This window comes from Heloderma suspectum, chromosome 2 (genome assembly GCF_057233095.1).
Source record: "Heloderma suspectum isolate Gila_16-S chromosome 2, 16-S_ref, whole genome shotgun sequence".
In the NCBI taxonomy this organism is placed as follows: Eukaryota; Metazoa; Chordata; class Lepidosauria; order Squamata; family Helodermatidae; genus Heloderma; species Heloderma suspectum.
The window spans coordinates 48,465,047-48,484,941 of NC_139459.1; the positions used below are offsets into that span (position 1 = coordinate 48,465,047).

At 42.7% G+C, this 19,895-nt stretch overlaps 1 protein-coding gene across 3 annotated transcripts in view; it reads left to right on the plus strand.

The window, feature by feature from the left end:
• POC5 (POC5 centriolar protein) overlaps positions 1-19,895 on the plus strand; it is a 46,667-nt gene that overhangs the window by 10,414 nt on the left and 16,358 nt on the right. For 2 of the 3 annotated variants that reach the window (XM_084833438.1, XM_084833440.1), the window contains exons 3-8: positions 7,550-7,652; positions 13,167-13,280; positions 14,185-14,381; positions 16,612-16,788; positions 17,448-17,564; positions 18,487-18,666. In XM_084833438.1, coding sequence (XP_084689564.1) covers positions 7,550-7,652; positions 13,167-13,280; positions 14,185-14,381; positions 16,612-16,788; positions 17,448-17,564; positions 18,487-18,666 — 888 coding nt within the window. The remainder of the gene's footprint in view (positions 1-7,549; positions 7,653-13,166; positions 13,281-14,184; positions 14,382-16,611; positions 16,789-17,447; positions 17,565-18,486; positions 18,667-19,895) is intronic. The other variant, XM_084833439.1, reaches the window with a different exon arrangement.

Below are 19,895 nucleotides of genomic sequence, written 5' to 3' on the forward strand. Positions count from 1 at the left end.
GGTCTTTTTAAGATATTCTTATCAAATTTGCATATTCCCCAGGAATTTGAGGTCAAACTGCTATATGCTGAAACATAAGCAAGAAATAATGTTGCTTAATGTTGCAAAATAATGCAAGAAATGTTTTTTTTTACATAATAATATTTTAAACTGTCGGTTTTAATTGAAATAACATCTTTGGTTTAGTCACCCAGAGGAATACTAGCCTATATACTTGCCAAAACACTAGACTAGAAAAATGTTAATTTAAATTGTATACTACGTAGATAGCGGGTCTTGAAGGTTTCCTGTTAGTGCCTATTCTCTTAGAATAAATTTAAATGCTGTGTAATGTTCTGTTTACATTCTGCTGGGTTTACGTTGGAACGGTTAACCTTGGAAGAACGGGATATCTTATCTACTTAGTCTCTGGGTTATTGTTGTAGCCGTGAATAATGGAACCAATTATGTACCCCTGTTTCTTCACTGGATGCGCTAATCAACCATGCAGATTGCAGCAGCGTGTGTTGTAGTGCCATCTCATTCCTCTGGGTAGTGATATTCAGGAGAGAGTGTCAATTGTTATGTAACCAAAACGGCACCACCCATGCACAAGAGGGTGGTATCAGCAGGCTTGGGGAACCTCAAGATTTTCAGACATAGAAAGAATATTTTGAGGAGGGGGGGGAACCAAGGGGGCAAAACCCAGGACAGCTCAATTAGAACTAAGTATGTTAATGGCCATGTAACATTGAATGTCTGTTAGAAAAGAATGCCGAGGGAGTTTTTTCCCCTTAGTTTTCTCTGGAATCAATCAACTGGCTGACTTGAAGTGACTGGTGAAGAGGATGGCCATGGCTGCAATAGCATGGGAGGCTTAAAAACATAACTTATCAGGTAGCAGGCAGGCATGAGAAATTAGGTGAGAGAGAAGGTGAGGATGCAGAAGGGTTAAGAAGGGGAGTGCGAGGTGGCAGTTATATCCCAGTAGATGGAGAAAAGGGAAGCAGAAAAGTGGAGCAAAAGGGGACAGAGGAAGACACACAGATATAAAAAAGGCAGAGAAGACCATAAAATCCAGGATTTTAATGTAGCTGTGACTTAGTTAGGGAAGGTGAAGCAAAGCTCACGAGGAAGAGGAAGCAGAAATGTACAAGGAGAGGGGAGGAGAAAGTGGGAGCAAAGAACAGAGACAGAGGACAAGGAAGACTGGATGTCATAGAATCATAGAATAGTAGGGTTGGAAGGGGCCTACAAGGCCATTGAGTCCAACCCCCCTTTCTGCTATGTGTGGCAGAAAGCATGGGGTGTGAGCTAGGGAAGGGACAACCAGGGGGCCTGTAGCCCTCCTGCAGAAACCAGAACTGTAGCCTGTCAAAAATGCACTTCCCCTTCCATTAGGGGGCTCTTGGGTGTCACCCCTCCCCAGAGAGAGAACTATCCCTTTGATGGGGACTCAACAATCCCCTCAGCCACAGGCTCAGATAAAACACACCCAACAGGGATATGCTGCAACATTTTGTTGCAGAGTCCCACTTGTATTTGTATTTACCCAAACTGATCTGCATGGGTGAAAGGTGGACATACACTGGTGAAAAGGTTGACTCTTTGTGGACAATACCTGAAGTGGCTTCTGAGCGGAAAGGAAATCATCATACTTTTCGAACTGTTTAAAAGTTATGATGTAAATAGTTGATACAGTTTCCTCCTCAGTAGCATTGCTTAGCCAATGACTGAGCTGCTGCGTGAGAACCCCCTCACTGGCCTTACCCTAAAATATCCCCATGTGACAATTAGGCTTGGAAAAAGCCTGCCATCGGCTCCAGTGGAAGGCTTTTTGAAAGCCTAATTGCTGTGCAGAGGGGTGAAAGTCAGAGCTTGTGTTTGCATGTGTGAATGAATGGATGTGTTATGTGTGGATGTGTATGAGCAGCTGTGTGTGGGAGAGAGTGTGAATGGCCCGACCCACTTCTTTCTTAGGCCATGTCTACCACTGGCATGCAGCCTGTGGAAGGTTAGCCACAAGGGAACGTGGTCCTCAGGCCGAGAGAGATTCCCCATTCCTCCTTTAAGGGATGGCTAAGAAAGGACGTAAGTTGGTCTAGGTAACTGATGAGACTGATAATCTAGTGGGTATGAGATTCTGGCCCCTCAGGTGCAGTGGGCACCTCTTCAGTTGAAGTCCTAGGGATTATGAATGTATTGGCAACTATATTCTGCCTTCTAAAAATCTACTGCTTTTATGGATGATCATCTGCATGTGTACTCGGAAGTAAGTTCCACTGTGTGTTTAGGAATTGGTCTTAATTCTATATTTTTGTATGGCAGGATGCGGGGGCATGTTATGAGTTCAGGACACAGTTCTGAACTTTGAATACTATTATGACTTTGTAATTATGAACTGATTTATTATGAGATTGGTTTTATTCATTTTTCTTTAGTTATATTTTGATGAATTGTTTAATGGACTGTTAATATAAAATGTACTTATGTATTGGCGGTGGCGGCAGCCACCTGGGAGGAGGCAGAGAAGGAGGCGGGGGAGTTCGGTTGCGAGTGTAACATTTTGCTGGCTCTCCTGGTTCCACCCTTTGCTGTCTCCTGCAGGTACAAATAGGGTGTGGCTGCCAGAGGCAGTGCCTCTGTGCACACCTCGGCATCGTGCAAAGTGCAGTGCTAAGTGCGCACTTAGCATTGCACTTGGAGACGCACACAGGAGTGCACAGCAGAATCCCTCATCCTAGAAGACACAGGAACAACAGCAAAAATGACAGCAGGAACATCTACTCCTGGGTGGAGGTACTAACACCTAACCTCTTCCAATGTGCCAAGGTGCTATAGGGGCAAGCAACATCGGCTAGTTCTAAGGTGGAATGTGTTTTTAGTGGACCTGAGATGTGTGTACCGGTGGAGAAGTTAGGGCCACTATAGATGTAGTGCTGGGCAGAGGGTGTTATGGACAGAGATAGCCTAGCTACAGTTATCCATGCTCTGATAACTTCTCGTCTGGATTACTGCAATGCGTTATACGTGGGGCTGCCTTTGAAAACGGTCCGGAAACTTCAGCTGGTCCAAAATAGGGCAGCAAGATTGTTAACAGGGACTGGCCTGCGAGCTCATATTACGCCAGTACTTTTCCAGCTGCACTGGCTGCCAGTCCATTTCCGGGCCCGATTCAAAGTGCTGGTGTTAACATTCAAAGCCCTTAACGGCTTGGGGCCAGGTTACCTGAAGGATCGCCTCCTCCCATATGTGCCTGCCCGGACCTTAAGGTCATCATCAGCGGCCCTTCTCCATGAGCCCCTGCCAAAGGAAGTGAGGCGGGTGGCTACTAGGAGGAGGGCTTTTTCTGTTGTGGCACCCCGGCTCTGGAATGAGCTCCCTAGTGAGGTTCGCCTGGCGCCTACATTGTACTCTTTTCGGCGCCAGGTGAAGACCTTTTTATTTTCCCAGGCATTTTAGCTTTCTAAATTTTTATCTTTGCTGTTTTAAATCTGTATTTTAAACTCCTGTACTGCTGCTAGGTTTTATTGTGGTTGTATTGTTATATTGTGGTTTTAATGTTCTATATATTTTAAATTGTTTTATTGTGTGTTGTTTGGTTTTAGTTTTTGTGAACCGCCCAGAGAGCTTCGGCTATTGGGCGGTATAGAAATGAAATAAATAAATAAATAAATAAATAAATAAATTATGGCGGTGGGAGGTGACAACATCGGGAGAGGGGAAGGCACTTGAGACACCTGTGTGCTCTGTCCCCTTCTAGTCTGCCTTCCAACCTCAACCTCAACTCAACCTTGCCTGCGGCCCCCTCTAGCCCAAAGGTGCTGATGAATGCCAGCTCAGCTACTCAAAAAGGGAATATCATTTCTGAGCTTATAGCTGAAGAACATGCTGACCTGGCTTGTGTTACCGAAATCTGGTTGGATGAATGGGGAGGAGTCAGTCTCTTCCAAATGTGTCCGCCAGGATTTCTTGTGCAGCACCAAGCTCGACTAGAGGGGCAGGGAGGAGGGGTAGCCTTGGTCTAGAGGGACTCTATCCCCCTGGTCAGATGCCCTATCCAACAGTCAGCCAGTTTTGAGTGTCTGTTCCTGGTGTTGGGCACCTGAGACAGGATAGGGATTCTGTTGGCCCACCCCACTGCCCAACAGTCTCCCTGCCTGAGCTGACTGAGGTGGTCGCGAGCATGATGTTGAGAACTGTGGCGATTCCACATGCACAATATGCAAATAGTAAAGGTTTGTATATATGTTGGGTGGCTGGTATGTATCTGGAATGATTGACAGGTGAGTGTGAGGCGGGGTTTGGCAGAGTGCGGGCAAGAATGACAGTTTGGCAAGTGGAAGAAAGGGGGGGTGGCTGAGTGAGAATGGAATGCAGTGTGATTGGATGAGAGCTTGTGCAGAAAAAGGGTGGGGTGATCGCTTCTAGGGAGTCAGATCAGTCTGGGAGGAAGGTAGAATTGGTACAGCTAGAGAAGTCTGAGTTGAGATTGGGAGATAAGAGTGAGAACATCTAGTGAGATAGTCTGTGGGGTAGAGAGTGTGTCAGATAGTGTGAGAGATTTTGAATATAGAACTAAAAGCAAAAGTTATATTGTGCAGTTTATAGCGTTGCCTTATTTTAATCATCATTCCTGATATCCTTTCCTCATCCCAACCCAGTTCCTATTTCCAGTCGTGTTGTACCAAATAAACCTTTGTTTTCAATTTTAAAAGACAGTTTCCTTTTTTGTGATTAGGAAGGGTTTCGTGGAGTAACCCCCACGTGCTGGCTGCTTGGTCTGCGTTACCTTTCAGAAAGAAAGAAAGCAGCTCTAAAAGGGTTATTGGTGGTAGAAATTGAGAGAGTGGTGAAGCATCACAATACACAGACAGAAAGTTGTGGGTGAGAGCCTAAAAGTGGCAGTGTGGGGAGAGACACTGACCAAAGCACCTGACCTGGTGACTAGAAGTAGGATTGTGAGGTGGTCAAAAAAGCCTCAGGTCCTTACAAGAATCCCAAAGCTTATGGTTTGGGGGGACTTTAATATTCATGCCGAGGCTACTTTGTAAGGAGAGGCTCAGGATTTAATGGCCGCCATGTCAACTATGGTCCTGTCTCAACTAATATCTTGCCCAACACATGTGGCAGGACACATTTTGGACCTGTTTTTCTGTGCTGGATTCGGAGAAAATGATCTGCAGGTGGGGGAGCCAGTAGTGACTCCTTTGGCATGGGCAGATCATTATCTGATCAGTTTTGACCTTTAGGCCACCTGTAACCTCTTCAGGGATGGGGGGCCAAATTTGATGGTCCACCCCTGGAGACTGATGAATCCAGATGGATTTTTGAGGTCTCTTGGGGATTTTCCTGCAGGTGTAGCTGGCAGTCCTGCCAGGGTCCTGGTCACAGCTTGGAATGAGATGACCAGGCTATCAATATGATCACTCCTAAATGTCCTCAACCTAGTCGTAGAACCGTGTCAGCTCCTTGGTATTCCAAGGAGCTGAGGGCAATGAAACAACTGATAGAGCACAAATGGTGGAAGACGAATGCAACTGAACACAGATAAGAATCCACTTGCAATCTTATTCTGTGGTGGTAATGGCAATGAAGAAATCCTAGTTCTCCGCCACCATTGCATCTGTTCAGTGTTGTCCAGCGGCACTTTTTCATGTGGTTAAGGGCCTCTTAGGTGTAGGCCTTGGAACACAAGAACTCGAACCCTCAAAGACCCACTGTGAACAATTTGCCAGACACTTTGCAGAGAGAATTATTCATATTAGTGCTGACCTGGATGCCATTGTTTTGGCAAAGTCTGATATGAACAGGGCTAGTGTACCATCTCATGTTATGGATACCTTTTGGCTTGTGCAACCTGAGGACGTGGACAAACTGCTTGGAGGACTGGGGCCTACTACTTGCCCTTTAGTTCCTTGCCCATCTTGGCTGGTGAAATCTGTCAGAGCTGGGCTGGATATCTGGGCCTCAGGAATGGTAACTGCCTCCTTGTGGGATGGTGAGGTCCCTTCAGCTTTGAAAGAAGCTGTGGTGAGGCTCTTGCTGAAGAAACCAAATTTAGATCCTATGGTTTTAGATAACTATCACCTTGTGTCAAATTTGCCGTTCTTGGGCAAGGTGCCTGAGCTTGTGGTGGCCTCACAACTCCAAGCTGTTTTGGATGAAACTGATTACTTAAATCCATTCCCAACAGGTTTCAGGCCTGGTTATGGGACAGAAACAGCCTTGGTCGGCCTGGTTGATGATTTATGCCGGGGAACGGATGGGGGGAGCGCAACCCTATTAGTTCTTCTGGCCCTCTCAGCGGCTTTCAATACCGTCGACCATGGTATCCTTCTGGATCGCTTATCTGGATTGCGCTTGGGAGGCATGGTTTTAAAGTGGTTCCAGTCCTTTCTGGAGGAGCGGTCCAAGACGGTGGTGCTGGGGACTTCTGCTCAACCCATGGCCATCAGCCCGTGCGGTGCCACAAGGTTCTATCTTGTCCCCCATGCTTTTAACATCTACATGAAACCGCTGGGGGAAGTCATCAGGAGCTTTGGACTGAAAAGTCATCAGTATGCAGATGATACTCAGCTCTGCCTCTCATTTCCATCTGCACATCCCAGGGGATGTGTATATACACCCAGATAGTGTATATACACTATCTTGGGTGTATATACATGTATAAACAAAGACAGCATATAAACAAATTGATATTGACATTGCTTGCATCACTGTAGCTTAATTTCAATACTGGAAATGTTAGTCTTACAAAACAGACAACAATCTTTCAAGCCATCACAATGGGGGAGTGGGTGAAGTATCGCTGGGTAGTGGCAGAACCCCGGAAGTTGAATAGAGGAAGGCACGACAAACAAAAGATTTGGCAAGCAGGAAAACCTTGGGATCAGAAGCCCACTTTGCGTGTGAAGAGAGATGAGCAGAGACTGGAGAATGGCGCCTCTGGAGGTACTTGATGGCTTGTGGCATAATTTCTTCCTGGTGAGCTGCAGTCTCCTTTCAATGCTCTTCCTGGGCCTTCTCGCAGTTTTGCTTTACCACCAACTTGATGTAGCAGCTCAGTGGCCACCATTCTCCTCCTACATAAGGGGCTCACTTCTGCCCATGGAGCTCATAGGGGAAAGGGAGAGGAGGTCAAAGCACGAAATCCACCCACGTTCAGGTTCATGCCTTAGCAGTTTTTTCTATTCCTCTCAAACATGGGCCATTGCTGACTTATAAAATGGCAATGGATGAGTGATACCTGCTGAACTGGGAGAGGAGCAAAGCAACCATCAGCCGTCTACTGCAAGTGGCTCGCTAGCTAGCTGACTACACTCTATTTTCTCTCTGCTCTCGGTGAATACTGTGAGCTCGTAATGATGCAATTTAGAAAACATATTTCTGAAATGGGAATTACAAGCCAGATTGCAAGAGTGCTGTCTTGGCTTGGTAGTCAAGAGTTATGAATTCAATTTAATACATGCTATTTAAAAAGATACAAATGGGGCAACTTACATTTCTTTCATTTTGTACTTTGACTTGGCAACAGATTTTATCATTCTTTGTGATCCTTTTATGATAGGATGAATATGAAGAACTGCTTCGTTATGCTGTAGTTACCCCAAAGTTTGAGCCAAGTGCATTACGGCAGTCAGATCACATAGAGGTTCGTCAGAAGTCTGCAGGTAACTTGTGATAGGAATTGGATATTAAGGCTTTGGGGGTTGGGGTATTAAATGAAGGGAAGGGAGTTCCAGCTAGCCAAAATGAGAGATGGCAATGCAGGAATGTGTTCCCCCACTGAATAGAACGACGATCCCCCCCCCCCATGGCCTTAGTTTTGGAAATGGGTTGTCCTGAACAGTGTTCATGAGTGAGCACATTGCAGAGTGCGGTGGCAATGACCTGTGATTTACCCGTGTGCTCCTGTACTTAACTGTTGCACAATGGAAGAAGCAATTTGCCTGATGAAGAAGACAGGAGTATGGGAAGCTGCTTTATACTGAGTGAGAACATTGGTCCACCTGTTACCTTAGGTGCAGGTGGAAGATGCTACCGCATCCCCGGTGCTGAAGTCAGATTCAGCTGCCGGTCCAGTAAGCTTCTGTACGTGGAATTGGTGGGGGGCACCATCTCATCCCTTGCCTAAGACAGAGAAGTGTCTTGGGCTAGCCCTGATGCTGACTGGCAGCTGCTCTCCAGGGTCTGAGAGAGGAATCTTCCCTGGAGATTCCTGGGATTGAGCCTGAGAGCTTCATGCCAAGCATGTGCTCTGTCACACTGCAGCAGCCCTTCCGCATAGCTCAGGTTAGGGTTACTTTGCGTTGTACCACTTAAGATATACTCACAGTTTGTCTGATTTGGCCACAACTATTTGTAGCTATTCATACATTTCCATTGCCATGACATTTAATTCAAGGTGTCTTAATTTATAATAAGATTTATGTTAAGGAGATTTCACAGCACATATTAATTTGTCACCTTGCATATATGCTGTATGTTTACACATCCCTCAAACAAACTAGACTAGTTCTGGCCCAACTAGACGTACAATTCTTCATATCTGCTCGTTATGTTCCGAGCTGGTGCTTTATGGTATTTCACTTATTTGAAAGACAGCACGACTGATATTTAATAATTTGCTTCAGTCGTTTTTTTTAGCTAACAGTATTTCCTGAGGCATTTCTAAAAATAACCCTTTCACAAATACCTACTTGTTGAAAATGTGAAACAGTTTTAATTCATCTTAATGCCATTAATCTTTCAAGGCATTCAGGGAGTGTGACATCCCAATAGTTCCAATTTTTTACAGACATTTTTTTCGTTCAAAATTGCAAAGATTGTTAACTTAGCAAGAAAAAAAAACTAGGACAGTTGTAAGTGGAAGGATTTGCATGGAAGCTAAGGTACAGTAGTTCTTACTAGGACTAGGCTTTTCTCATATATACGTACAATAGTTTTAATGATTGCAATACATTGTGGCTTATCCACATGGACCCAGTTTTGCTTTACGGTTACCTTGACACAGCAGCACAATGGCAGTCATGTGTCCTGTCCCCGGCTTCTGCTCCCGGTGCGTATTTTAGTTGTGTCCAGGAAACACAAAGCAAGCCTGGGAATGGGAAAAATATGTAGATAATGGAGCTTTACTATGTTTGTTAATTTTTAGATGTATCAGAGGTTTGTTTCCGGATTGTGCATAACAATAAGGGCTTCCTTTATATGGTATATTGCAGGTGTGTAGGACCTCAGGCCCAGGGGCCAAAACTGGCCCACCTGGAGTATCAATCCAGCCCTCCAGGGTTCCCCAGATGGCCATTCCCCCTTTTTCCTCACCAGTGGTTTCCTGGCTTTTGTGCAGCCCCCCCCCCAAAAAAAGTTTGAAATGCCCCTCCTAGGCTTAGTTACTGACAATAAGAGCTTTAAGCTAAAATGCAGCTTCAGAGTTTTTCCTAAATGCAATTCATCCTTCAGGCTGAAAGAGGTTTAACACCCCTGGTATATTGCCACGAGGATTCTGCTTGGGTGGTAACAAGAAAGGGTTTCTGGCTCACATGCTCCTTGCCCCTCTTCTCACTATGGGTAGAAGGCTCATTATCTCAAACTTAATATACAGAAGACAGAATTTATTGTGTTACCCCTCCCTAAACCTTTACTTTTGCTTCTCTTTCAATTGACAGTAATCATCCTTCAGTCTTCTTACCACATTAAGAGTTTGGTCTTCTTGTAGCCTTGCTGTCTCTTCTGTAACCCCTTATGTGTGGAAACTCTGTCTCACTTTAATAAATTATTAAAACTTGTCTTGTCTCTTTCTTGAATTTTCCTATTGATATACTCTTTCAGCTTGAGTGTTTGATCACCCTCTGACAAGGGCCATGTGAGGAGCTTCACCTTCCTTACTAGGTTGGAGCTGGGGTGGGGATTGCTGAAAGATACTCTCTCCACTTTCCAGCTCCAAGCTAGAGAGGAAGGTTGAAACTGGCTCTTTTGGCATTGTGTAGCTGAGGTGCTCCGAGTGCCTTGGCCACCCGCTACCAAAACAAGCTCCAATTTCAGAGTGGAAGGTTGGGTCTGTCTATTGCCAAAACAAGTCCCAGCCTTTTCCTCCTTTTCAAGAGGGGAAGGTTGGAGCGGGCCATTTTGGTGGTGGGCAGCCATGACACTTGAAACACCTTAGCTGCCCACCACCCAAACAAGCCCCTCCTATCTGAAGCTGGAGCTAGGAACCATCCCAACCCTACCCATACCTACTGCAAAAGTACAGTATGAAATCAGGGACAAAGGCTTCAATCTTATGTATCCTTACTGCGAGCAAATACTTATTGGAACTTGCTTCCAATAAATAGGCATAGGATTGTGTTGAAGGGGGAGCCAGCCAAAACTTGAGGACCCTGTTGGTTCTTTCTTATTCCTGTTTTCATAACTGTATTCTTTAACCCTTTCCCCTTATTTATTTATTACATTTATATGCCACCTTTCCTCCAAGGAGCTCAGGGTGACATGCATGGTTCCTTCCCCTCTTTTTAACTATACCAAACCCCTGTGAGGTAGGTTAGGCTGAAAGATAGTGACTCTTCCAAGGTGACCCAGTGACTACTCATGACTAGTGGGGATCTGAACCTGTCTCTTTCTAGTCTGACTACTACCTCACAGTGGCTCCCTGCATTTTTTTAAAGTCTCTACCAGATTGTGTAGCATTTCTCCTCTTTTCTTCAGTTCCTCTCCTGTAGATTTTGAGCCTTCAGTACTTATTTCTGTATAGCATCTAGCACATACTAAGCTCTTCAAATAATAAGTTATGAGTAAAATGAGGAGATCGTGCATTTATTTGAAAAGAACTCTGGGATTTGATTTCTTCAGTTAATAGTAAATAAAATATTCAAATAATGATGCCACATTGTTCAGTTGTTACTGCAGATCTGCACACAAGTTTTATGTATCTTGCTTTTTGAATGAGAGACAAGCACTTGGGGATAAACTGCTCCTGTTGTCACCGAACAAGCATACCTTTTTCAAACACACTTTTTCAACAGCAAATTATGTACACTGACAAAACTGCTAGGATTCAAATAATTGCAAGACTCTAGAATTCTAAACCGTTCTAAGAACAGTTGCAAGATGGTCTGCTACTGGATACTTGTATCCTAAATGGAGAGAGAACTGTTTTGCAAGGTAAGCTCTGACTAGCTGCATGTTAAAAGCACCAACCATATGACAGAATACTATTAAAAGTATTTTGCGGTGTTAAAAATTCCAATCCATATCACAAAATACTCTTAGGAATTTCTCCTCTTCCTTCTCTCTGAAATTTTTTGGAGATGCAGCTACAGAGCTATCAAGTACTGTTGATGACAGTAGCGTTCCTCCTACTGAGCTGACATTGGAGTCTAATTAGCAGCCTCTGTGGGCCCAGCTCAGTCTTCTCTGGCCAGCGGACATGCTGTAGGTGGAATATCTTGATGGATGGAAGGCAGCAAGATAGTTGTCAAATAGGCATCCTTTGTAACAGATCGTGCCTTTTGAGAAAAGTGACAGTATTCACGCTTAGTGACAAATAATACTTGTGTAGTTTACAACATACCTTTTGTTAAGTTGAAGTACATGTTTGATTGTGCGTGCAAAATATATTCTTTTAAAATATGTATGGCAAGAGTGATATCATCCCCATGTCAAGAGGTATAGTCTGTTAATGTTCACTCTGCTATTCTCTCCCCTTTGAAGTTCCTTGTGTCTGAGGGATGATTCATGAAGTCATGGATATCAGTTGTTGACTAGCATAAAGTCTCCTGGAGAAGGATAGTCATGTTCCCTTATTACAGGATTTCTGAAAGTGGAGTGCTATATGTACACCCACACAGATACATGCATGAAGGAAGAACATGAAAAGCCTTATGTGTGGAGAGCTAGGGTTGTGGACAGATTGGGAGAAAAATAAAAGAGAAACCAACTGTTTTTGAAGAGGTCCTGGCTATGTAGATAGAGGGGACTGCAATCTAGATAGGCATATTCTCAACTTTAAGGAGCTTGAGCATCCAAAGCATCTACCAAGTAAAAAATGGTGTGGGAAATCCTCACCCTGTTAAGTTTAGTTAAATTAGTTTTCATCTGCCTGATCCTCTCCAGCTTTTCATTAGAATTTGAACTCTGTATTTGGGATTGCTATCATCTCATAAATTGAAGAGTTGTTGGTAGTATGTGCATCCAAGAGATTTGATGGTTTTGCAAAAGTTTGAACTGCAAAACTTATTTTATGGATTAGATCTAATACACTTTGGTAGGAGAGCTCCAGTTACTAATAACAAGCCTTACTTTGAAATAATAGATCTAGGGATAAAAATTATGTTCAAAAGAAGATTCCAACATTATAAGGGAAAAAAATCAGAATAAAACACACTGTACTGTTAAATCTAGCATTTGAATGCTTTTAACACTAAAATTTAATTTCCTGTCCTGCCTTATCAGTTTAGTTAATTAAATCTGGAAACTTGTAAGAGTGATGCAATAAAGATCTAAGCAGCGGTGACTCCTCTCCAGCCAGTTGTGTTGCTCCTTGCTAAGGTGCTGGTCTTCCGATATTGAACTCTTACACCAGGGTAAATCTGTCTTAATGCAGACTTGCATCTCTTGCCTCTGAAGGACATTGACAAACTTTCTGTTGTGCTGTCAGCAGGAGCGTGTGCATATTCTAAAGGATGGCATTTATTTTATTTTCTCCCACCAAATCCTGTTCTCAGTGAAATTTTCCATTCAACAGGAAATAGCAGATTTTGGAACACAGATAATCATGAGGGGAAATTATTTGCATTTATTTAACATTATTTGAGGATACCTTTAAGGGTGTCTAGCTTGTTCTTGTAGCCCAACTCAAAACCTTTGTACAGCTCCATTTATTTAGGTGAAACTATGCCATGTAAGTGCGCTACAGTTTACCACTTACTGCTTCCGCCCATACACCACCTCCCATCTGACAAGAGCTAGTAAGAGAGCATATGAGGCCATTTCCTTGGAGACATGATCCTCTTCCAGTTTATTTTCCTTCATCCTATTTCATGCAGCCATTGAAGACAGACTTAGTTTAGGCGGGTAATTACCAGGTTTTAGCTCCAATATAAGAGTTTTAATCAGTGTCATGATAAGCGCAGAACTCTGAAGGACTTTATATCAAGCTCTCTAAACATAATAATTCTTTGTATTTGAAGGAGGGAAAAGTCCAGTAATGGGTGAACGCAGACACGAAACTGCAGGAGTAAGTCGGAGGAAACATGGAAGAACTCCTGATTTTGCAACGTCTACTCGGACAACAAGGATAGAAGGTAGAACTACTGGGAAGAGGAAGAGGATTAGTTCATATATTTACTGCTTAAAAGCTGAGGTTCAGCTTAACATACAAATCAAGCATAATGGGGATTACTCGAGCTTTTTACAAATAAAACTGTTTAGGCTGAGATATAGCGTCTGGCCCGAGGTCAGCCGCTGACCTTCATCGGTATATTGAAATGACATTCGCGCTCTCTCTCTCTCTCTCTCTCTCTCTCTCTCTCATATCACAGTGCTCCCAATTTAGTTGAGATGTCTAGCATGTGGTCTGCAGGATGTGTGTATTTGTACAATGGCTCTCCACTACCTAGAGATGTATGAGGGGTAATTCTTAGATGAAGTGAGATTTTGCCTCTTCATCCCTAACCCTGTAATAAATAGCCCCTCTACTGTATTTCGTTATCAAATACGCAAACTTCTGTAACATGGCACAAAATGCCATGCATTTAGAGAAACCAAGACCCTTGTCATTGAAAGCAACCTTCTCTTCCTTCAGCAGCTTGCAGGTATTGAAAGTATCCATTTCTGAAGATGAAATATCTTGCCTGCTCTAACATTTAAAAAAAAAACAACTTCCAGAGCGGTAGCCAGGTTAGTCTGTTGCAACAAAAACAACAACGTCTTGCAGCACCTTAAATAACACATTTATTATAGCATGACAAGTTTTCATGAACCAGAACCCACCTAATCAGATGCACTAGGTGCAGTCTAGTCCACAAAAACTTATGTTATAATAAATTTGTTAGTCTTCAAGGTTCTACAAGATTTTCCTGTGTTATAGGGGGGGGAAAGGCAACATTGACTTTGGAAACATTTAGTTTGAGACTTGCACCCACCCAGCAAGCTCAACACAGTTCAGTAATATGGTATCTGAGACCCAACTGGCTTTCATTTCTTCAGTTTCAACCTCCGTGAAGGAGCCAGCTCATACGGACATAGAGGAACTTTGCCCAGTCCGTTCAGAAGGAAGTTCTTCACAAGAATCTTCATCTAGTCAAAAGGATCTTCAAGAGTCAAATGTGACTGATTTAAGCCTGTCAGATGAAAGAGTGACCCAAATAGAGAGCATACTTGATCTCTGGAGTGGAAGCCTTAAGGTATTTTTATAAAATTATTTTGCAGATAACTTTGTGCATTGTAACGCTTTTGAAGATTTGGTGGCAAAATGTGAGTGGGAAATTCACACTAAGTGTTCAAAAAAGTAAGGCAAAGTAAAAGAAAAAAAGGCTTGGCGTACAATCCTGTACTGTTGTGGAGAAAGAAGCTACCCTGTTTTTTAAAACTTATTTAATCTCATGCTTGCTTCTCTTAGTGTTTTTACGAGACAGTCTGGTATCAAAGAACCATCCTGGATTGAGTGGCACTTGTACACCTCCTCTGTGGGTCAAAAAAGGTCTTTGGATATCAGAGTAATATCTCTGGATATTAGTCACATCTAAATTTTAGCTCAAAAAGAAACACTATGTGCATAATGAGAGCTATACTGTGGTGTGTGTTTTAATGGCAAAACATCTTCAGAAGGTGCAAATGTAGAGTATAGGAGCAGAAGGGAGGAAGGACGGACTTATCCTTTCCCCACCCACTGCTTCTGAATTACCTGGTCTGAGCTGTTGTTCATCTGTGAGGCTTCAGATGCAAGATGGCGGGAGGGCCCCTGATCATTGCCTGCTCTAAATTTCCCCACTTCTGAAATTGCTCTCCTGTCTTTAAAAAGAAGCCCAGTATTGGTGCTCTAAGTGGTTGTGCATAAGTCCCACTGAGAACTGAATAAATATACTATTGATTGTGCTGCATAATAAAAAATGCAGAGAATTGCATTCTGCAGGGACTGCTCAAGATGGCACCTCTCCCTATTGTACAGAAGTTGACCAGACTGGCAGTTAAATCTTCCAACACTGGAGATGGGACAATATCCACCACCACACCTAAGGGAAACAGGCTAACTTAGGGGGTGTGGGGCAGGCTGCATGGCATACACGGCTCTGCCCTCCAATACCTTGCCGCCACCCCATCCCTCAGCATCTGTTGCCTGAGACAGCTCACCTTGCCTGGTGGTAGATCCAGCCCTGGTATTCTGATTTCCTTCACATAAACCAAACCCCTCTCTTTGAAGTTTTGAGTAACTGCTGTCAAAATATAACTAGAGGCACCTCCTTTCTCAGGATTGGATTACCTGAGTGAAGTTTGGTGTTTGAATGAACTATTTGCATTTGACTCTCCCTTAGTAGTAGAACAAGTAAAAATAAACCTTTTCCCTTGGTTTCATGTGGGCCAACACTTTCGTTTAAACTTCTAAGAGGGCCCTGTATAGGTTCCATGTGTTCATGAATTCAAACAGGAAGAGTTTTCAGAGTGGGTTCTTCTCCTAAGGAACCTGCTCCTAGGAGAAATTTGGGTTAGCCTTTTATATTTCAGAACAGCAGCTGAAAAAGATTAATTTAGGAAGGCATTTGGAGTTTATTTTCTTGTTATTCTAGGGGATTAATAGCTCTCATTTTACAGATGTTAGAAAGCTCACTTGACCAGTCTACCATGACTGAAAAAGTATCTATACATGTTAAAATAAAGACATAATAAATACCTGGCCTTATCTTATGGAGATAACCTATTTCCAAATACCAGAGGCTTGTGACACTATGTAGAATGCAACTCAGCTGATAACATTTTTTTTCTTAAATGGCAACATTGTTGGTCATTTTAATAGAGTTGAGTTGATCATTTGGGAATGGACACTTCATTGCATGAAAAAACAGGCCAAAACATTTCCTGAAAGACCCACCCACGCATGCTGTTTTTGTTCTGTTTCACGGCTGTTCGGAGGACTGATCAGCTAAAGCTTTGACACCATTGTTTTGTTTGGAAATAGACCTTTTTTCTTCTTTCTAGGAAGAGGCCATCATAATGTAGCCAACTAGATTTTGAAGAGCAATATTTTTTCCCATACAAAGCAGCAATCAATTGAAGATGCAAAGAGCTCACTCTCTACATGCTGTCACCTAAATGTCACGCTTCAGAGAGCACCATGTGTTGGGCCCTGAATGTATGCTGGTTCACGTTCCTGCTGTAATGAATGCTCACCTAATGAAAAATCGCTGAAAGGGAGGCATTTTTTGTTATCCTTCTGTTTCAGCTCATAGTTGCATCTTAACGCAGCGTTAATGATCAATAACCATCTTTGTCACAGAATGTGGAGCTGCCTTTAGAAATTTCAGTGTTCCGCTTAAGCTTCATTGTGTATTTTGGTGAGCTAGTTAGTTATGTTCTTGGCAGTAAAAGGCATGGATTGATTCTTGTTTCTTTACTAAACCTACTCCTTTAATTTTTCAGACCAATGTTCTGACTGAACTGAGGAAATGGAAGCTTCATTTTATTGAATATCACACACTAGAAATGAGACAAGAAAGAGAAAAACATGCAGCGCATGTGAAGCAATTAACTAATCAGATGGAGAACCTGAAGGAGTTGCTACATACATACGAGATTTCAATTGGGAGAAAGGATGAGGTAATGCATTTTGCTAATCTGTTGTAATAATTCCTACAAGTCCACTTTTTTTTTTACTACTTTTCTATCTTACCTCTCTTCCATCATGAAACTCAAGGAGGTTCCAAGGTGGTCTCCCACCCAGGCACTGACCAGATCCAGACCTGCTTTGCTTCAAATTGGCTGCATCATGTGTCCTCAGACCACACGCTGGGACTTACTCTTTGGTGTTAGGAACTGTCAGCAGCAAATAATTGTGGTCTTGAAAAATATAAAGAAGAACTCATTTCTGCGATTGAAAATTGGTGGTCTGTGCAGCCTAGAGATCGCCATCCATTTTCTCACCACATGTTTATGCCACCGTCATCATATTCCTCCTCATAAATGAATGGGCCTTGAAGTGGAAATGGGCATGAAGCCAGCTGAGGTTGGGCAGGAAGTACGTTAGTGGCATTGTCCGTGTGAGGGGTGGGGAACCTGTGGTCCTCCAGATGTTGTTGGACACTAACTCCCATCAGTCCCAGCCAGCGTAGTCAAAGATCAGGGGTTATGGGAGTTGTGGTCCCAATATCTGGAAGGCCACACATACCCCACCCTAGTCTATGTATTTAATTTTAATGAACCAGTTCAATTAAATTACTGTATAACTGTGGTCCTCTGCATGTTTTTGTTTTCTTTAGGTAATTGCCAATTTGACACATGCAATCGAGAAACAAAAGGACAGAATAGAGTTAATGAGGAAATTCACAAAGTGGCGCCTTCAGCATTTTGTGGGCAGACAAGAAGCCAGAGAGGAGGTACATGTGGATGTGTTAAGCTGAATTCCAGAGAGTTACTATGGAGTCTGTCAATTAAGAGTCTTCATTAAAAAAAAAAAATATCCCTGATTTAGAAAAAGATAAAATTAAAAACTGTCCAAGTCAGCAGTTTCAATGGCCTAGTGCGTTACATAATGACAACCCAGGGTTTTTTTTAACCCTGGGTTGTCATGAATGAGCCAGCATGCTAGTTCGTGTTGCTCAATAGTTCCTAGCAGGAGTGGCTGAACAATCCATGGACACGCTGTCCCTGGCTCGTTTAGCTGCTCTTGCTGGCAGGAGGAGCCAAGCAGGAGCAAATGAGCAGCAGGAATTAGCACACTAGCTCGTTAGCAACAACCCAGGGTTTACTAAAAAAAACCCCTAGCTTGTCATGTGTGAACTGGGCCAGTATGTAATAAATAAATACATACATTTGGAAATCTACATTCTCTTTCCTACGAAGCAGCTAAATGAGCAAGCCATATCTGGGGCTGATCCAAAGATAATATTTTGCACTTGCAGGAGTATGTCTGGGCTTCATCCTATGAGGACATACATATGGAAATGTTAAAAATGTATTTCCTTGTCCATTGACACCAAAATCCTTTTGGTTTGCAGTGGCAACCAAGCATGATGGTCTGAATTTTAATATGACCTACATGCATTCAAATCTTTGGATTAGTTTAACAGTAGCTGCATGCACCAGCCTACTAGTGTATTATACATGCTACACAACTCTGTATTTTAGAGAGATGGCAATATATACCCTGCAGCCCTTTGTCCTGCTTCTACAGCATTGGAAGAAAACTAGCAAGGTGTCACCATAACATACCTGCTTTGAGAGTTGAAAACTTAGTTGTGCCCAGTTAACTTCAATGTGTAGAAAATTCATACCTGACTCGCTGGTAATTTATTCCAGGTATATACAAGGAGGCTGGCTGATCGCCTATATGAAATGAGTTTGTTGAAGAAAGCATGGGCGACCTGGCGCTCTCATATCCATATAAAATGGAAAGAGACTATGGAAAGGGCCTGTCAATCAAGTGCTGAATCTCTGCGTGTTGAGCTATCTAATGACTATGAAACTAAACTTCAAGAGGTAAGGAGGTTTCTAAAGGACTCTTTCCTGATGAACATTCCAAAAAAGCAGCATTATCTTTCACAGTGAAATATTTTAACTCTGAGGGCTTACTATTTGTATAGATTTTCTTCTAGTAAGTGGCATAGGGGCTAATGTAGGATCAAATAATAACTGGTCAGTAGACTTGGATTTCATTAGGGCTTCTGAGACCATAATGTAAACTAAAGTGCTTGATTTTTCAAAAGCAGATTTAGTGAAATTATGGAAATCTGTTATCAAGTGAGTTGGGTTTATTAATTGTACTGGGATTTTTAAAAAAAGTAATGAAAGAAAGGACTGATGAATCACCATAAAAAGCAGAGAAGCTGTAAGGAATGTAAAAGGGCTTTGGCAACCATGGAAGCAAATATTCATGGAGCGTGCAGGAAAAGTATAGACTGCTAACATCTGGCAAGAGTAAAACTTACTCTTTTTAAGCTGAACACCAAAAAAATACATAGTTAAAAAGGAAAAGTGGTATTGTAGCATCCTCTTACTTGTAACTAAGGCTGGAATTTTATGCCAAAACGTTTCACATTTTTAAAATCTGTTTAAATTGTTAAGAATCTATACATTTATAAACTGGATGTGCGGTCGTTGTTCGTTTGTTGTTTTCGGAGTACTGAGTCATGGGCATTGCATCACCTATGTATCATTTCATTAAAAAGGAAAATGCAAAACAAAAGTTGGATCATTGTCCAGTGTGGAGGGGAAATGAGAATTTAATTTTCAATGTGGCATAAAGACTATGATTGGACTAGACTATATGATTCTAATCTTGTCTTTACATGTAATAGGGGCACTTTCCCACTCCAACCTCCAAGTGTACTTGTCCCATCTCTGAGACCATGGGACATCCAACACGTAGGGATAATGTGTTAAAAACAGCATCTGTAGGCCTGAGCTGTTCTTAACAGTATCCCACTTGCAGTCTGGTACATAGTGTACTTCAGGCCTATGTGCATTTCATGTGCCTCAGGTTTATGTGCGTGTGCACACTGTTTGAATGTTGCACCCATGTGTGGATGGCTGAGAGTGTTGGAGATGAGCCAGTGGGATAACACAACAGCCCACCATGGGTTATTTAACCCCCAGTGAGGCTGCAGTGTATGTGGGGGGCGTATGGCCATCATTTTCTATATTCAACTCCCACTTGAGGGTTATGACATTGTGTGAACCCCGTGGGTTAAGCAACCCTCACATGACCC